Below are 20383 nucleotides of genomic sequence, written 5' to 3' on the forward strand. Positions count from 1 at the left end.
TTAAAAAAGGGAAAAAAATAGAAGGGTCAATTTTGAGTATTTTTTATTTTACTGCCCTTGCCCTTCTTTGCGTATTACACATATGCTCTTCTATTTTTTCAAAATAGGAGCCTTATTTTTTGGATAATTTTAGAAAAGACTTGTTCTCTGAAAAATACCCAAGACAAGGTTTTAGTATTACTTTTCCTTAAAACTGATTTTCAATCTTTCTGAATTTTTAAAAAAACCATTGATTTTTTCTATCTAACTCAGAAATTTTTGAATATTCTATTTCAAGGTTCATGTTTACATAGAACTACCTAGACTTTTTTGATTTTGCAGAAAAGTGCTTATGGTTAGCAGAATACCTTCCTGAGCATTATCTTGACAGGTTTGGATCCAATTGGTACATGTATTTTCGTAAAAGACCTGGTTGGATCCAATAAAACTTTTTGGATCCTGAAATTCTTGGAGTTATTGCATTTTTTATATGCTTAATGTTATGTTCATGTTTTGGATCATATTATATCGGGATATGGTATGGTTTGTATTGATTTGATTTTTTTTATGGATCAAGTTTAATTGGACTATGATCCATTAGATCTTATGCTTAATTTAAGAGTGGATATGATCGATGTTGGATCTCATAAGGTGACATAGACCTAGTTTGATCTATTAAAGCATATTAGATCTGGTTTAACATATATGGATCTGGATAGATCAAATTGATTGAGTGTAGATCTAGTTGAATTAGTTTTGGATCCAGACAATTGAATCTTGTTGAACTTGAACGAATCTAGTATTGAGTCTGAATGCCTGAATATGAGATATGGATCTAGATTTGATCTAGGTTTTGTGATAAATCCATAAAAATATAATACCCAGATATGAGACATGGATCCATATTTGATCAAGAGTTTATGATAGATCTAGATAGTAACAAGGCATATATTGGACCTAATAATATATTTTGTATGAGTCTTTGTTTGACCCGGATAAATCTAGATAAGAAGAATGTTGGATGTGTAATATGGATCCATTTGTATTTAAAACATATAGTTATGGATATGAATTTGGATTATGGTCAAATCCTATGTGATCCATGATTTTATTTAAGCTTATATGGAGATCCATTTTTGTTTGGATTGTATTGGACTTGATAAAAATATCTCAAGTCGCATTTGGATATGGTCTTATACAAATCCAATGGATTTGGATTTAGATCGTGAGTGGATTCGATAATAGATCTAAACTTATATGTTCACAAGCTTATGATTTGTTTAAAGCCTTGAAATTAGCTTTCATATCTTGCATATCCAAATAGTAATGAAATAAATTTTATTGGCTATGATTTTTGGTGCATATCCAAATTGGATTTGGATCTAGAGATTCATGCTTTACTTCATAATGAAAAATCAACTAAGTCTGTGAGTATCCTCATTATGATGATATATCATAAAGAAAAAATTCAGCTAGTGTATGTAAAACCCCATGATGTCATGACTTAATGCAAATATTACTTAAATGCAATGCATTGGAATAATGAGAGTTGAATTATAATTTTATGCATGCATGTGAAGATATTTATTTGTATATAATGATAAATAATCATTATAAATAATTCTATCAATAGTATGCTTGTATGAATATATGAAGGATATTTTTCATGCTTTAAAAGATTTTGCCTGAAATGCATAGTCAGTCATATTTATGACTATTTAGATCTAGATATACTGATCTAAAATGATCAGGTGGCGATAATGCAACATGTGACAATGCACATGAAAAGTAGGAGTATAAACTATGGTGAAAGTTTTGAAAAGTAAAAATATTTGCTATGTTTTGACAATTCATGAATGGATTCATGAATTAATAAATTTTATAGTACTCCACTAAAATACATTCATGGCTAAAAAAAAAACCCTAAAATTATTGATGTTAAGGCTTGACTGGAACAAGGAAGCTCATCCATCCATCTGCCCATAGCTTGCAATCCGCTCCAAAGCGAGGGGCATAGTAGGTCAATATCTTTGACTTGCCATGTTTTCATAGAGTAGCTGAGATTTGCTCCAAAGACAAGGTTCGAACTGGGTCAAACCAGGCCCAGTGGATCAAAAGCCCAAAAGGCAGTAGAAGCAGCCTTCTTATCAAAGCGTCGCGTGGGAGTTGCTTTCACGCCACTCATGCTCTTTCTATAAGGTGCTTAATGCTGATTACACCGATCCGTTGCACAAATATTTTATCCATTAAGCACCTGATTTCCACAACTGACAGACAGGCCTGTCCCATAGATGGCGGGTGATTAGGTGCTTAATGCACAAATTTGTGCCATGTAATTGCACCCGATCCTGTGGCTCTCAGCGGAGAGTTTGCCAGCTCACACCGTTCGCGAAGGAAACTTCGACACGTGTTCAAGTTGGCCCACGCTCCAATCTCCGGTTTTTCGGTGAAGACTCTTTCCACCATTTCCCCGCGATGACTTGAAAAGAGAGAGAGAGAGAGAGAGAGAGAGAGTCGGTCGTAGTGGCGGGGTTTTAAAAGGAAAGCGCGTTCCCTCCTCGTCCTCGTCCGCTGTCTGGAGCGCGTTTCCTCCTCGTCCCCTTACTCTGAAGCTTGGGATTCTCTGCAGAGAGCGAGAGATAGAAATATCTCTCTCTTCATTTTGACGGAGATCATCCGTTGATCGGAGAGAATCAGGGTTTTCGTTACCATCCGTGAGCTCTTCTAACGGTACATCCCTCTCTCTCTCTCTCAGTGTAGATTTTTCATGGAGATCTCGTTGCTCAGAGTTAATGAAGCTCAGCGTGGCTTCTAGCGGTGTCTCTGAAAATCTTCACGGAGAAGTCTCATTTCTTGGAGGGAATCAGGTTTCCCTTGGGTCTTACGCTCTGCGTGTGTGTATGTAAGAGTATGTATGCGCACGCGCGAGTGTGAGGTGACACAGTGAGAGATTCGCGGAGATGCTTTTTTAGAAAAGGAAAAAAGAAAATATGCCGAGATATTGTATTCTCAGAGAGAATCGCCTCTATCACTATGTGTGAAAATGCGCGGAGATATCGTAGTTATGAGAGGGAATCGCCTCTATAAGTGAGAAAGTATGCCAGATATTTATCCGAGTGATCTCTCTCTCTCTCTCTCTCTCTCTCTCTCTGAGTGAGAATCGGGGTCCTGAGCTCGTTTTCTTCCCATACGGTGACACATGACTCGTGATTTCTTGATCTGTGAATTGATTTTTGCAATTCGTTTTGTTCGTGACATATCTCTGTATTTGATGGTTTTTTAAGAAGCTAGTAGTTTTTCCTTCCTTTTAGTTTTGGAGATTGATAAAAAAATTTCGATGATTTTGTGGATTCGAGTTCGGATTTCTCGTAAGGTTTTGTGTTGATCGATTTTAAGGTTTGGATTTGTGATTCGAGTTCACATTTTGTTGATTTTATATCTTTTTTCTTGTTAATTTCATTGATGCGCCTATTTTCATCCACCCGTCTATCTAGAGTTTGGAAATTTCAGTGTTAGTGTTTCGGTGCGATCCTAGGGAGTTAGGGTTCTGATCTGACAGATTTTCTGTGATTCTTGATTGTAATCGATCCAATGACGTTGGTTTCGTTTATCATATTCACAATAGTGTAGATGCATATCGTTTTCATCGTCATATTCATGTTTTTCGTGAAACGGAATATTTCTGTTTTACTTATTTTTTTGGCAGATCTTATTAGGAATTTCGATCTGCTGTTTATGTGATCTTTCTGATGTTGTTTAAATGCTTATCATTCTGGATTATCTTTTCTTCTGATAATCGTTATGTTGTGATCAAAACTTGATGGAAAGGCTAACTGTTCAAGTTCACATTGCGTGCGACTGGATTCTTTGTTGTATTTGTGTGTTAATATTGGTCTCTCGTTGATCTAGTATTACTTTCATTTCCTTTTGCTTGATAGGTGTGATCATTTGTATTCCTTAATTTTATGTACTTCCAAGTTATGCACTGCGTCACATAGGTACGTGTGTGGGTATGTAGGGTCTGACATGGAAAATTATGGGTCTGAGGTGTGGCTATGCATACATACATACATAAATAACATGCAGATGTACATACATACAAACATATTGTACACGCACACACACACAAAATCTTAATGAGAAACTCGCTTCCTAAAAAAGGAAAGCTTACTCCTCCTCCTACTAAAACAAACTAATTAGGTCTTAGAAGCACCCTTTGGAGCTGCACGCTAATATATACACTCACAAAATAAAGTTCTTAACCCTGAAACTGCATGCTAATACACACACGCACACAATATGCTTCAGAAGCACGAGAGGAGCATGCAGTTTCAGGCTTCCAAAGCAAGCTTGCAACATTTTAAGAAACTTTATGGTAACTATAGTTACACATTCTAAAAGATGAAGATAATGGGCTACTTGATACTATTATATATGAAAATAATTGTGACAAAATATGTTCTATTTTTAGGTTGTAGAGATGGCTCCACCACTTGAAAACACAAGCAAATCTAACAATGCTAACCATACACATCCTCCTCTCAATGAGAGGATACTTTCGTCTTTGTCCAGAAGGTCTGTTGCTGCTCATCCCTGGCATGATCTTGAGATAGGTATGTTTCCTTGTCACATTGTCACAACTTGTATTTTCAACCTTTGTTTTCTAGATTTTCTCTTTATCGTTGTAATTTAAGCTGGTGAGTTCAATACAATCTAGATTTTATGTTGCTGCCATTTAGTCTCACTATATATTTGATGTTATGGACGCAGGACCTGGAGCTCCAACTATTTTCAATTGTGTAAGAACTGATCCTCCATTTCAATGTCCTTCAATTCAATAGCTTGCAATTGATTAAATGTGCGACAATATGTATTTTGTTTTGTTTTAGATTAGTTTTTTGAATTTTATAAGTTGATTATGAGAAACATTTGGTTATCCAAATACTAATTGTATTGTTATGCTGTTAATGCAAAGATTTCAAGTTAAAGACTTGTATGCTAAAAAAATTAATTTGATCCATTCTTTACATAATTAGTCGTTTCGAGAATTTAGCCGATCCTTTGGCTCCATTTTCTGTCTTGTAAGAGTCAATCATTAATGGTCATGTTTGAGAACGTGTTTGCAGTGCAAGTGACATTGGAATTCCTGTGAATGCATGACTTACTGTCTGGATGTGAAAACATATCAATTTTGTCATTCTTGACCTGCAGTTTAATATCAAAAATTCATCTTGGACCACAGGCATGTAAGAGATCACGCACCTTCGATCTGTTCTTCATCCACTGTAGAAGAGAGAAATATTGCAAGAAGGAGAGGTGGCAATGACTGGAGCAACTCTTCATAATCGAGCGTGCCCTATCTTCAGTATTATATTTATGATACAACGTGGGTCGTGTTTGTCAGCCCAGACCCATATATCAATATACAATAGACCCATATACAACGTGGGTCGTATCAACCCAGTCGGGTCTGTCAACGTGGGTCGGATATTACAATCTGAATACCCTCCCTCAAGTTGTGCATGTTTTTGCAACATGGACAACTTGTTCTTCAAGAACCAAAAATGCATACTGGTAAGACCCTTAGTGAACAAATCTGCCACTTGATCAGCCGTATGAACATAAGTAGGTTCAATTTCTCTATCTTCAATCTTTTGCCGAATAAAGTGTTGATCAATCTCTATATGTTTTGTGCGACTATGGTGAATAGGATTAAAGGAAATCTGTATGGCACCTTGATTATCGCACAAGAGAGTGGTGGGTAGCATAGATTCGTTAAGTTCAGTCAAAAGGTATCTCAGCCATGTAGCCTCTGCTTTAGCAGCCGCCATAGACCGATACTCAGCTTCAGTACTGGATCGTGCAACTGCACGTTGTTTCTTGCTATTCCACACTATCAAGTTTCCATCAAGAAAAACACAATATCCAGAAACTGACCGTCTGTCATTTGGATCTCCAGCCCAATCTGCATCCGTGTATACGTATAATGTATGTTTCTCTCCTTTAGTCCTGAACTAATGATAAACTAGACCATCTCCAAGAGTTCCTTTTAGACTATGTCACAGGGATTCGGCTAGCAGGGTGCCACACCCGCGTCGATGCGACTTGATGCAGGTGCGGCCAACCCGACCTTGGGTGTGTTGACCGCACCCAGGGTCATTTTGGTCCAATTCTCAGACTTTTAAAAAAAAATTTGCCAAGAATGTTTTTTTGCCATATATGTCACAGGAATTCTCCAACTAGGTGTCGCACCCGCACCTGATGCAGTCAACCTGCTGCACCCAGGGTCATTTATGTCCAACTTTTGGACTTTATATATATATATATATATATATATATATATATATATATATATATATATATATATATATATATATATATATATATATATTTGCCGCACCCAGGTTTTTTGAAAGTGTCGAATTCTCGCACCCGCACCCATGTGACATAGCTTTTAGATATCGAAGAATTTTCTTGACAACGTTCATATGCTCTGTTCGGGGTTCATTCATGAATTGTGAAACTTGATTCACTGCATACACAATGTCTGGTCTAGTGAATGTGAGATATTGAAGCATACCCACAAGACTCCGATATTGCTTGGAATCTTCATATGTGTCTCCATCCTGAGATCCGAGTTTATGATTAAGGACACTAGGAGTAGATAGAGGTTTACAGTCCTTCATGCCTGTCTTGTCCAACAAATCCAAAGTATATTTGTGTTGAGATAATGAAAGTATGTCATCTTGTCGGTCCACTTCAACTCCTAAAAAATAACGCAAAACCCTCAAGTCTTTCATCTTAAATTGTTGACTCAATAAGATCTTGGTAGCTTCTATGTGTTCATTAGAGTTCTCAGTAATGATGATATCATCCACATATATAAGAATCAAGGTGCGTATGTGACGATCTCGGAAAATAAAAAGCGGATGGTCAAGATGAGATCGAACGAACCCATGTTTTTGAACTTCAATAGAGAAACTATCAAACCATGAGCGGGAGGCCTGCTTTAGGCCATAGATGGCTCTTCGTAGCTTGCAAACATGTGTGTTGGGGCTATGTTCTGTATAGCCAGAGGGTTGCTCCATATACACCTCTTCTTTGAGGCTGCCATGTAAAAATGCATTTTTGACGTCAAGTTGACTTAGAACCCATTCATACTGAACTGATAAGGACAAAACTAATCAAATAGTTCCCATCTTGATCACAAGACTAAATGTTTCATCATAATCTTGCCCGTATTCTTGAGTGAATCCTTTCGCTACTAGCCTCACCTTATAGCGTTCAATGGATCCATCAGGTTTATACTTGATTTTATAGACCCACTTAGAGCCTACCACATTCTTGTCTGATGGCCTAGGAACAATCTCCCAAGTTTCACTCATGTAAGGCTTGCATTTCCTCATTCATGGCCTCAATCCATTTGATTGACATAGATGCTTGAGAGAAACTGACGGGTTCATCATGCTTTTCAATCTGGGAGATGAACAGTTGCAAGTCTGTAGAGAAATTGTCGTAACTTACCCATCTTTCAATAGGATGACGAATCCTTTCAAGTCTATTAAGTTGAACGATAGGTTGCCGAACATTGTCTTTGTTTCGTCGCACATAAGTAATCCCTTAAAAGTTGGTAACATCTGTAACGACAAGAATAAAAATACCTGGTGTGTTGGCTGGCCTTTCTTTTTCTGGGTGGGCATCTGTACTACTCCGTTCTGCGGATAGGGTGTGACATGAGGGTGCAACATGCATTTCCATGTGATCAAGCACCTCAACAACAAGCCATGGTTGATAACTTTTAGCATCTTTACTGTGTCTCTCTGTATTTACTGAATCATCATTATGAGCTTCGTCAAACACAACATTTTGTGAGACTCAGACACGATTTGTAGTAGGGTCATAACAATAATATCCTTTGTACTGATCTGCATATCCAACAAACCGGCACTTGCATGCTTTGTTTTGAAACTTATCACATTGAGAACTGTCAATATGAACATAGCATATGCAGCCAAACACTCGCAACTCATTATAGTTAGGGTGATCCCCAAAGAGTGTGAAATAAGGAGATTGATCTGATAGTAATTTCATTGGCAGTCGATTTATGACATAAACAGCTGAATGAAAAGCTTTCATCCATAAGTTTAGAGGAATGAAAGTGTCATGTAACATACTCAGTGCACTCTCTACAATGTGCCTGTGTTTTCTTTTCGCCACACCATTTTGTTATGGTGTGTGTGGGCAAGATATTCGGTGACTTATTCCATTATCTTGGAGAAATTTAGTAAATTCCTTTGATAAATACTCTCCTCCACCATCATAATGGAAATATTGAATTTTAGTTGAGAATTGATTATAGACTAAGGCATAGAATGAGATAAAAAGTTTAAAAACCTCAGATTTATGTTTCATAAAATAAATCCAAGTGTATCTAGAGTAACTATCAATGAAAATAACATAATAACGGCTGCCCGATAAAGAGGGTTGTGGGGCAGGTCCCCAGACGTCAAAATAGACAATTTCAAAAGGCACAAAAGCTATTTGATTTATTGAATGAAATGGGAGAACATGACTCTTACATAATTGACAACTAGAACAAAGAGGAAAATCAGTTTCAACATTTAAACTAGACTGCGGCAGAATTCCACTAGACACAAGCTTCTTAATGAATGAATGATTACAATGACCAAGACGGCGATGCCAAATCTCTGGCTTATTACATTAGGATAAACTAAAACAATCTTTGAACGACACTGGACGAATTGGTTGTGAATTTATTAATGAATGACGAACTGGAAGAGACTCCTTAAAGACGTACATGTTTCCCTGTCATTTTTCTTCAACGAGCGTCTTCTTCGTGAGAAGATCCTTGGCACATACAAAAGGAGTAAATTCGAAAGAAGAATTAGTATCATCAACAAGTTTAGAAACAAAAACAACGTTCTTAACAATACTGGGAGAATGGTAAACATCAGCTAAAGATAATGAGGAATTAGGAAGAGAAAAAGAAATATTTCCAACATGAGAGATAGGATGGAGAGAACCATCCCCAGTTTTAATGCTAAATTTATCACGATAAGGAACGGGTTTCGAAATCTTACCAATATCACTTGTCACATGTGCAGCGACTCCAAAGTCAATGTACCACGTCCCTTGTTCAGTTTGCTTGAAGCTCAATTCTAAAAGAGCGAAAATCAAAAGGTTCTTCACATTTTCCTTTTCATCGCCTTTAGGGCCATTTCCCCTAGTGGAAGGCTCAACACCATTAAATTTGCCTTTGTTTTGTGGATTATGCCAACAATTTGCTTTAATGTGCCCCATTTTATTATATTGAAAACATGTTGAAATGTTTCTAGGATGCCCTGAATATAAATTAGGTGACATATTTGGAGTGAGAAGAAGTCCACGACCTCCTTGATTACCTCTTCCCTGTGCACGACCGCCTTGAAAGCCCGTGCGACCTCGTCTTGACATGACGCCTGTGACGAGTACCTCATGGTTGTTGGAATGTAGGGCCATCTCCTCGCCCCTAATAGTAACTTCATATTGCAGTAATTTAGCCCGTAGATCCTCAAAACTAGGCAATGAAGGAAGGCATAGAAGAGAGGTAACTAACATATGGTAATCCGATCCCAGGCCATTCAGTGCCGGTTGAACCTTTTTTTTTGTTTGGAATCACACAACCCACTATGGCTAGTTGATCTGTAATACTCTTGACCTTGTTCATGTACTCACTCACTGATAAACTTTCTTTCTTCAAAAGCTGAAATTCTCTCTTTAAATGCAAAATCTTAGCTTCTGAAATCTGTGAATAAGTCTACGCCAATAGTTGCCACAACTCTCGGGCAAAACATTCATCAGGGATGGCCACTAGTACCTCTTGTGCAAGTGTAGAGGTAATGTAAGCCACAACTGCATGATCCTTGCGTCTCCATGTTACAAACTTTGAATTTTGAATCAATTTGGTGGAAACCTCTCCTTTATCATCTCGCTCTTCTTGCAGGACGAATTCTGGTGGTGCATGAATCGTTCCATCAATATATCTAGGGAGATCCAAACTCTTAAGAAAAGGCAAAATTTGCCGCTTCCAGGTCAAGTATCTTGAGGTGTTTAATTTCTCAGATATGAGTTGTCCAAGGAAACTGGAGGGAAGGGAAGGAAAGTCCATGTAAAAGGGCAACAAAAGATCACTCTGATCGGCAGTTGGAGTTCCCAGCAAAGGATACCCTCTTCTTTTTTTTTTGCTAAAATAGTATTACTGTCAGAGAGAATCCGCAGGACACGGCAAAGTAAGGGTCGAAAGATATGTTTTTTTTTTTAATTATTATACCGACACTTTGATATGATATTGGAAGTGACTGACGTGAAAACGAGAGAGGAGAGTTCACGTTGGGTGAGAAATGAGATCAGATTTCACGTTGGGACGTTGAAATCTGATTTAGATCCGATTCGTCAATACGAACAGGAAATAATGAATAAGCAAAACAATTTGGAGAATGAGATTTGACTTGAAAGGTAGAAGAACAATCTGGATTTAAAAGAAAACAAAAATCTGATCAGATACGATCAGATTTGATTGTTAATCGTTGCTGAAGAAAAGAAACAATGTGTCACGACTGGGAATGAAACACATGGGCTGGAACAATCCAATCCAACGAGATTTAAGAGAAGTAAATCCGGTTTGACGTCACCTGGCTACGTGACGTGACTGTATTTGATATAAGAGATCGAAAACTAGAGAAGAAGAAAAATACCTAAAATGTTAAGGAGGAGGTTTTTAATCTAATATGGTGAGATCAACTTTCACGACAGGAGAGGAATAGAGTCTGATCTGATAAGATCAGACTTAGGATCGAAGAGAGGGAGAAAAGAGGAGAGGAAGAGGGTAAAGAAAAGAGGAAGGGAGAAAGGAAAAAAGAAAGGGGAGAACCCGACCTGGTATTCACTTCTTAACCCGCTCTCTGATACCATGTAAGAGATCACACACCTTCGATCTGTTCTTCATCCACTGTAGAAGAGAGAAATATTGCAAGAAGGAGAGACGGCAATGACTGGAGCAACTCTTCATAATCGAGCGTGCCCTATCTTCAGTATTATATTTATGATACAACGTGGGTCGTGTCTGTCAGCCCAGACCCATATATCAATATACAGCAGACCCATATACGTGGGTCGGGTCTGTCAACGTGGGTCGGATATTACAATCTCAATAAGGCATTGTTGCGTGCATGGACCCACTGGTTCGGACTGTGTTCAACCTATTGTGTTAGGTAGGCTGACTCGGTAAAACTGGGTCTGATTCAATTTAGGTTCTGACAGAGTTAAGGAGAAAATTCAGTTCTCTCAAACCACTGCACAGAAAAATCTCAAATTTAAGACAATGCTCTAGACACGTGGAAGAAGGTCTTATCAAAATTTCATGGCCTAACTTTACTGGGTTCGGGAGATACGAGCTCGAGAACAGGCAACAAGATTTAGGTTTCTTTTTGGTTCAGGACTGTGTTTTGAATCTGACAGGTTGTAGTTGAAAAATTATTTTTCCCTATTGGAATGGAGATTTTTTTTTTTATTTTTGGAGGGTAGGCTGGGGACACATAGGAGAGCTTAGGGTTAAAATTTCAGCCCTAGATCAGCTTCAGTTTGGGAGATATGACTAATGCAAGTCTGACAGAAATCTGCTGTTAACAACAAATAGATTCTGTCTAGTTTTGGGAACTACTTGGGTCAAGTGGGTTCTAACGTGGGTTTTGGCTAAGGTAATGGTCAGTCTAACTTACTGGGGTTGGCTAGACTTAGTTAAGGTTGTCCATAGAAGGTTGAAGGTCCAGGTTGAGGCTGCTTCCACCAGGATTGAGCTCAAGGCAGCTGGCCACCGGTTCCTTGGAGTTAGCCACATGGTCTAATACTTGGATCCTTGGGCAGCAGCCAAAGGAGCACTGAACACCAAGACCTATTAGAGGTCTGATCCTTTGAGGAGCAAGAGAAGTAAGAGAGAGAGAAAGGGAGAGACGTGAGTCAAGATATAGAAGAGAGAGAGAGGCGAGTTTTAGAGAGAGAGAGAGGGAATGATGAATTTGAGAGAGTGAGAGAGTCAAGATGAAATTCACATTCCACATTTCACATGCTTTCAAAGGGGGTTTACATGACCTATTTATAGGCTCCAGAAGGATCATTAACACCTTTACACAAGTTACAACCAAATTGCAAATGCTTCCCTAAATCTAGATAACACCTCTTGGACCTAAGACCAAAATTAGGTAACACCTCTTAGGACCTAGGCTAATCTTAGTAAAAGCCTCTTCGACTTGGCCAAATTAGCCAAGCTAATTCTAGTCACCTTCTTCTATTCTTAGACCCCTTTAATCGTCCATCCATTTTCCAAAAATAAGGGAAGTTTCCCTCTAGGTGGGCCCGACCCAGGCCAGCTGGTCCTGGATTGGGTTGCTGGATCCAGTCCAGAAAGATCCACATTAGGCATTTAGCATAATTTACTCAACATGCTGATGAAATAGTTACCAAATTTATTTATTCTAAAATTGAGGCCTGATTAGGTTGGGTGCTTGGTGAAATCTGTCCAGGCAACTGGTTCAACTTACTTTCCTTTGATTATTCACCTTTTCTTTTCCAAGTCAACATTTGCTGGTCCTTTTTTAATGCTCTCTCATGCTTCCATAGTTGAGTTGGTTATCTTTTCAAAATGTGTTAATGCCTTTTCTGATTAGTTTGCAAGAATTCAATATCCATATATGGTTATTTAAACTCATTAACAAAAGGAATAACTATAAAATAATTAAATGTTAGAATTTAGAATTTGAAACTAAAGTATCCGTGTTCTTAGCTCATTGCACCAATAAATCATAAAGTTTACCCAATACCGATCACGATCATCAGTATATCATTGTTTTTTCATGTAGAACTATGGTAAATTTTTATTTTCAGCTTTACTTTTGTACTTTGTAACTTTTTGTTCCAGCTCAGTTGCTTGTGTTATTTAGCTTATTTAATATAACTTTTTTATGTTGAAGTTTTGAAATAATGAAGATGATATTCTGCAGCATTAAGATGATAGAATGCACTAAATTGTGAAGAAAAGTGTAATAAAATCCATCTTCTTGTCATTATTGTTGTTGTTTGAGGTTTGTGTGATATCACTAGTATGTTGTGAGGTATGCGATTGATCACTTTCCTTATTGGTACCCAATGCTTTTCATGGTCAGTCTCCCTTATCTGTTCTGGCCCACTTTATTCTTTTCTAGAGGTCTATTGGAATCACTTTTCTGAATGTCCTGTTTACTACCAATGGCTTCATCTCTTGTGGCCATCTTTTCATTACTTGGTCATGTTGTATCGTATTGATATTTATTGTGATATGCCTAGGGATGATAAAAGAACCGAGCAGCTCGTGACGTGGCTTGGTTCTGCTTGTCACAAACTCATTCGTGATCGATTCATATAGATATATAAAGAAGAATGCATAAAATATATATACAAAGAGAATGATGCATGGAAAATATGTATATAAAATATGAACTATTAAGTGTAATAAATATTATATATATTCCATGTATAAATAACATGGAAAGTTTTTACATGAGCCAGCTCGTGTTTGGCTCGTCTCAACTAAACACGAACACGAGCTCAATCTACTGATAAACAAGCTGAGCCCAAACATGCCCTTTTCGGTTCATTCGGCTTGTTTACCAGCCCAAGTTATGCCTTAAATTTGATCTTAATTTTGCCTCAACCAGTACCACATTGAGCAATTAAAGTTTGTTTTAAGATGCCACTTATAGTGCATAATGATTTTAGGGCAATGCTGTGAAAAAATTTGCATATGGTTTTTATTGATTTGGAGAAGGCATACGATAGAGTACCTAGGGACGTTCTCTGGTGGACAATGATGAAGAAAGGTGTTTCTCTCAAGTACATTAGTATAATTAAGGATATGTATGAAGGAGTAGTAACCAATGTTCGCACTTGTGGAGGGGTGACAACCAATTTTCCTATAACGGTTGGGTTACATCAAGGATCTGCTTTAAGCTCTTTCCTATTTGCTATAGTGATGGATGAGCTTACGAGATCAATTCAAGAAAATGTGTCGTGGTGTATGTTGTTTGCGGATGATATTGTTTTGATTGATGAGTCTAGAGCTGGGGTTAATGCTAAGTTAGAATTATGGAGACAGACATTGGAAGCAAGAGGTTTTAAGTTGAGTAAGAGTAAGACAGAATACATGGAATGTCGGTTTAGTAAGCAACGAAGTAGTGATGGGAGTGTAGTGAAGCTTGGTGAGCAAGAAACACCGGTGGATGATTATTTCAAATATTTGGGATCTATCATTCAAAAGTATGGAGAAATTGATGGAGATGTAAATCATAGGATAAAGGTTGGGTGGATGAAATGGAAAAGTGCAACTGGAGTGTTGTGTGATCGTAGAATGCCATTGCGCTTGAAGGGAAAGTTTTATAGGACGACTATTAGGCCCGCTTTACTATATAGTACGGAATGTTGGGCTGCCTAGAGACATCATATTCAAAAAATGAGTGTAGCTGAGATGGATGTGTGGAAATACAATAAAAGATAAGATTCAGAACGAGGAAATACGTAAGAAGGTAGGCGTTGCACCCATTGAAAATAAGATAAGAGAGAATCGTTTACGGTGGTTTGGACATATTCGGCGAAGGCCTAATGATGCTCCAGTTAGAAGGATGGAGAAATGGGAAAATATATTAGTTAAAAGAGGTCGGGGTAGGCCTAGGAAGACATGGATGGAGGTGATAGGAAAGGATATGAATGCTTTGAACCTCATCGAGGACATGGCATTGGATAGAAATGATTGGAGGAGAATGATTCATGTGGAAGACCTTGAATGATTTTCTTTTTTGGTTCATATCGCCGACCCCAATTGTTTTGGGATGAAGGCGTAGTTGTTGTTGTTGTTGTTGCTGTGAAAAGCGATGAGACGAAGCGAGGCGCTCCACCAAAAACTGAGGTGAGGCGTAAAATGTAATCCTCAATTTTTTTTTGAAAACTTAAATAAATATAAAAAATATCTAAAATTATAAATAAATAAAAAATGCTTTATTGATGAAGCAACAACCAATAAAAAATAAAAAAATCTCAAATAAATACTGAAAAATATGAGATTAACATGTAAAAGTAACATTAATGCAACGACTTGATCTACATCTCTTTCCATTGTTCAACTGCAAAAATGCTTATAAGAAAATATATATTAACACATGAGTTTATAAAAACTCAGAGTCACATGGCACCCCTAAAAAATTTGAGTCAATGCTTTATCTAATCCAATGAATTAAAATTCATATTCAACATATATTACAATGAATTTCAACAGAAAAAAATTGAGATCAGAATGCCTTTGCATCAAAGGATGACTCTCTATTGCCCATATTGATTGTACATTAAACGAAAAAAATAACATTATTTTGATATTCAAATAAAACCCAACAAATTCAAATATAAACAAAAATCAAAGGCAATCATAGATATGTTTAGAAAGCAGCCAAAAAAATCAACTAGGGCTCAGCTTGTTAGGTAGGAGCAGCTAGTGGACGTCACCTTGTGTTGGGGTGTTGTAGGTTAAAATCCAATGGTATAGTTGTATAATTGGTAGGGGTCTGACTAACCCCAGCTTGCCTTTCAAAAAGAAAAAGAATGGAAAGAGATAGAGACGAGACTAGAGAGAGAGAGGCGAGAGAGAGAAAGAGAGACGAGACTCTCAACAAAGACAAAGAGCATGAGACGAGAGAAAGAGGAAAGAGAGACAAAAACAGAGAGAGAGAGAGAGAGAGAGAGAGAGAGAGAGAGAGAGAGAGAGAGAGAGGGTACCTTCTTTTTCTTCTTCTTTGCTAGAGATGCAAGGAGACCGAGAGAGCAGGGAGGGAGACTTCGGGCTATTTAGCCTTAAAATTAAGCCCTCATTTTAATCGATAAATGTGAGGCACACACCTTATGCTTGAGGCGTGCCTCGCCCTGAGGCACACCCCCCATAGCGTATAAGGCGTACGCCTCAGGGCAAGTGCGCTTCAAGGCAAAAAGGCCCTCGCCTTGAGGTGAGGCATGCTTTTTGCGCCTTGCGGCAAGGCATGCTTTTTGTGCCTTGAGGCACGTTTTTAACAACACTGTTTTAGGGAGTTCAATGTTTTGTAACCTGGACAGTATGCATATGTATGTGCACACACGCACACACACACACACACATGTGTGTGTGTGTGTGTGTGGTGGTTTGGGGAAGCCATCTGTCCTGCATCTTATGTTTTGGGTTATGTATACAAACAGCCTTATCTTACTAAAATAATTTCACCCAGAGTAATGCCCATTCCATCCTGGTTTCTGCTCTGTAGAACATCGGGAGAGTAGCAACCCGTAATGTTATGTATTATTCATGTCTGTTTTGTTTTATTCTTCTTGTGTTATGTTTTTCGGAGAACATGCATCAGTAAGGCTTGGTTAGTAACATCCAAATGGTTGACTTCTTTAGGTTGTGGAGATTGGAAAAGGTAGCAAAGTAAAATATGAGCTGGACAAGAGAACAGGTCTGATTAAGGTAATTATAGTATTATTTTATTTCTGGGAGCTCTTTTTATGTCTGCTGGACTACTAATGTGATATTCATGCCTTCAGGTGGACCGTGTATTGTATTCATCAGTTGTTTACCCTCACAATTATGGCTTTATCCCACGTACACTTTGTGAGGACAGTGATCCCATGGATGTCTTAGTCATTATGCAGGTAAAGAGTTCATTTTTTAACCTACCTAGGTTTTATAACAAGAAGTTGGAAACAAAGTATTTAGAGGCCTGGAGGATTGACTAAAGATTCAACCAAAACTGATCTGTTTTGGTTCTGGAGTGGTGACTTACATTTTTAGTCCCTTGTAAGAATACTTAATGTTGAATATGACCTATTTAGCTAACTCATACTGATTTTGGTTAATACATACTGCACGTAACAACTTGTATTCTGGTTACTGTCTTGCTGCCCTGGAATTCATAATCAACTTCTATTTTTTATTCTCTTGGAAAACTTTCCATTCCTTTTTCTTGATGGTGCAGTTCCATAGACATATTCTTGCAATTTCTTTTTCTTGAAAACAATATAAGAATTCTCTTATGAATTTTATAGGAACCTGTTCTTCCAGGCTGTTTTTTGCGGGCTAAAGCTATAGGACTCATGCCTATGATTGATCAGGTGCTATGTGGGGACTGCTTGATCTTACTTCCTGTTCTCTTTATCTCTTTGTTGGAGGTGGTCCTCATGGATCAAGTGTTTTGTGATATAGGGAGAAAAAGATGATAAAATCATTGCAGTTTGTGCTGATGATCCTGAATACCGGCACTACACAGACATCAAGGAGCTTCCTCCTCACCGCTTAGCTGAAATCAGACGCTTTTTCGAAGACTGTATCCTTTATTATTTTTCAAATTGCATATGAATGCCAATAACATCAGCATTCTCATGTTTTTACCACATTACTATGACATGGCAAGAGCAATGGTTCATTCATTTAAATCTCCCAGGGAAGTGTACCTTCAGATAATCTTTTGGAGCTGTTCTCTGTGTGTGTGTGTGTGTGTGTGTGACATGAGTTATTTTCCTTTGATCAAATTTAAAATCAGACAAGAAGAATGAAAACAAGGAAGTTGCAGTGAATGACTTCTTGCCAGCCTCTACTGCCTATGAAGCCATTCAACACTCAATGTAAGGCTGCTTTCCACTTTTATAATGTTACCTCACCTTTTTTGTACTTTGGTTGTATGCATATCTGGTAACTGCTTTAATACCTGGGTATATACTGTGGTGATGTTGGCTGTTTCTAGATCCATCATTGTGACTCCAGAGTCCATACACATTCGCCACAAGCTTGATGCATTCAAGTAGCCAACACTTGAGTTGGGCTGCGCCCTGTAATTGTCCCTTGTGTGTCTTCTATCCAGAAGAAAATTGCATAAACAAGGCATTGTATAGTTTTTATGGAGGGAAAAAATGCATTTATATCTTTTCCTTAGAGATGGATGGTGTAATGAGATATTGCGGAAATATAAAGAGTTCTTATAAGCACTTACAACAATGAATAAAAGAGACAATATCACAAGTCCACTAAGGGACAATGCAAGCACAAGCCTTTAAGAAAGCAACAATATAAAAAGCCTCTTATTGAAAAGAGAGAGAGCTCTCAAGAATGAAAATATACAAGGGGTTCACCCCTATTTATACAAGGAGTGGAAAGAAAAGGAGGGCCAAGGGCCTCAAAAGGAGAGCCCAAAAGGGGGCTCCCATGGAGTCGTTGGGAGCCCCCAACGGTCACATTTGTGACTGTTGGGGGCTCCAACGACTCTATGGTTGGAGCCCCTTTTGGTTCCAAAAAATTAAAAAAAAAAGAAAAAGAAATTACATTTTAACAGAAATTAAAAATAGTTGTTTTCTAAAACAACTATGTGAAATTACAAAAATACCCCTATTGGGTATTGATGTAATATATATATATATATATATATATATATATATATATATATATATATATATATATATATATATATATATATATGAAGTACATTTTAACAGATGGATCATATAATAAATGGTCAATGTTTCTTTCCTGAGAAGTAGCACTGTCTCAAAGAAAAAGTTCACCTGGAGAAATGTATTTCATCATGTCATGTTGTATCAAATGGATCTATTTTGGTCATTCAGATTGTATTCTGTTCAGGAAATATCGTAAAAAGCCAAGCCATGCTCAAATTGGCTGGTTCATTTACCAGGTTGGTCACCTTGTGTGTGATGCCAGGCAAGGGCATCTTTACATGAGCTTCTTGGGGGGTTTTAAGAAAAAAAAAAGCATCCACCATCTTTGTATTTACAACCATGGGTGCTATGTATTGTTGAGGATGCCAGCAATGTTATTATTTATATACCTATGGGATGCCTGATAACTGCTCCAAGATGTTGATGCTCATCTTTTAGTGACTGATCTAGGCTTTGTTGTGCAGGGATCTCTATGCGACATACATTGTAGAGAGTCTAAGGAGGTAGATGGCTGCTCTTTCAAGAATGGATCTTGAGGGAGGCCTATATCAATCATTATAGTTGGTTTTTTATCGGAATTCAGTTTGTGTGGCGGTTTCGATAAAGATATTTGCAGAGGTATATGTTGAATTATCATGTGATCGAACCACACTACTACTCTCCATACGGTGCTTTCTAATATGTAACCTGAACTCATCGAACTTGTTTCTTGGTATTCTTGTTTGTTAATTTGCTTCACATGGATTCAATTGAAAGTCAACCACAGCCAATTTCTGATCAATTTGATTTTCCATAGAGGATTGTTTCATGCCCTTTCCTATGAAAGGGGCTCTCTTTCATAGGAAACAGGGCCTCTTTCCTGCAAAGGATGAAACAAAATGTCAATGAGAAATATATGATGGGACCTATGTTAAATGCAAAAAAATGGCTTTCCTGTTAAAATGGGTTGATTCCTTTCCCTTTAGGAAGTATTTTCCCTCCAAAGTGGGTCTTTCAAAGGATAGAGGCTTCCCTTGAGCAGGAGTATAACAAACGCGTGGTTGGTATAAATCAGATACTGCGTGGTTGGTATCATTTGCTTGAGAAGGGAATTTGAAACTTTATAGGTGGTGGCATTTATTATATTGGAGTTGCTCATTCCATGGACTTTGTATTCGAATCGGGTCAGTGGTACCCCCATCTTGATGGCATTACCCTCAACGGTCCCTGATGCCGTTCATCTTCTAGATAGATAAATGGTGCCCGATCATGATGATCGGACTGGTTATGTTTCAGATGGATCTTACAAGAGCTTTTGGAGCCGGCTGAGAGCAAAAGGCACAGCTTTGCATCCACCAGCTCTTGCATGGCAGTCCACAGAAAGTAAGCAAAAGTAACAGTGCATTTCTGCCTAATCTCAGCTTGCCTTTAAAAAAAAAAAGACTTAGAGTATTTTAGAGCTTTGACTATTTCATATGGTTGTAACTTATTTAACACTCTTGCATGCACCCTTTAATGGATATAGTGGTTCATAATTTATCATAGTATTTGACTTTGCAGTTGACCGTTGGAGACTTCTTTTGATAGACTTTTTTTTTTTAGTTTTTTTTAAGGTTTTTTTTGGATCCTATGACTGCCTTTTGGCCCATTGACTGTACCTAACTCATTTACCTTTTGAGCCCATTTAAGGCTATTTATTGCTAATCGAAGATTTATTTCTAGTTGTTGGGCTTGAGCTTATATAAACTCATGCCCTCTCACATTCTCATTACTCACAAACTCTCTTCTCTTTTCTCCCATGATCTCCATGCTTTCTTGGGCTCTCCTTCTAGTGCTCTTCATGTCCTTGTCTCAAGTGAGTGTAGACTCTGACCTA

The 20383-nt window shown here is 37.8% G+C and overlaps 1 protein-coding gene across 1 annotated transcript; it reads left to right on the forward strand.

Annotated features, from left to right (window-relative positions):
* The first annotated feature begins 2499 nt into the window (after positions 1-2499).
* Positions 2500-19287, forward strand: LOC149821273 (soluble inorganic pyrophosphatase 4). The gene is made up of 9 exons (XM_089983049.1): positions 2500-2709; positions 4451-4592; positions 4750-4778; positions 16484-16549; positions 16627-16734; positions 17128-17193; positions 17285-17405; positions 17622-17703; positions 18993-19287. The coding sequence occupies exons 2-9, from the start codon at positions 4460-4462 to the stop codon at positions 19033-19035; spliced, it is 648 nt and encodes a 215-aa protein (XP_089839175.1). The 5' UTR covers positions 2500-2709; positions 4451-4459; the 3' UTR covers positions 19036-19287.
* The last annotated feature ends 1096 nt before the right edge of the window (positions 19288-20383 follow it).

Source organism: Nuphar pumila, chromosome 12 (genome assembly GCF_984573655.1).
Source record: "Nuphar pumila chromosome 12, dmNupPumi1.hap1.1, whole genome shotgun sequence".
NCBI classification, from domain to species: Eukaryota; Viridiplantae; Streptophyta; class Magnoliopsida; order Nymphaeales; family Nymphaeaceae; genus Nuphar; species Nuphar pumila.

Excerpts from the sequence above, each read along its gene's own strand:
- LOC149821273 (XM_089983049.1), top strand. The coding sequence starts at position 4,460 with ATGGCTCCACCACTTGAAAACACAAGCAAATCTAACAATGCTAACCAT. Across the intron at positions 16,735-17,127 it reads ATGTCTTAGTCATTATGCAG|GAACCTGTTCTTCCAGGCTG; the intron begins GTAAAGAGTTCA and ends TGAATTTTATAG. Across the intron at positions 17,194-17,284 it reads TCATGCCTATGATTGATCAG|GGAGAAAAAGATGATAAAAT; the intron begins GTGCTATGTGGG and ends TTTGTGATATAG.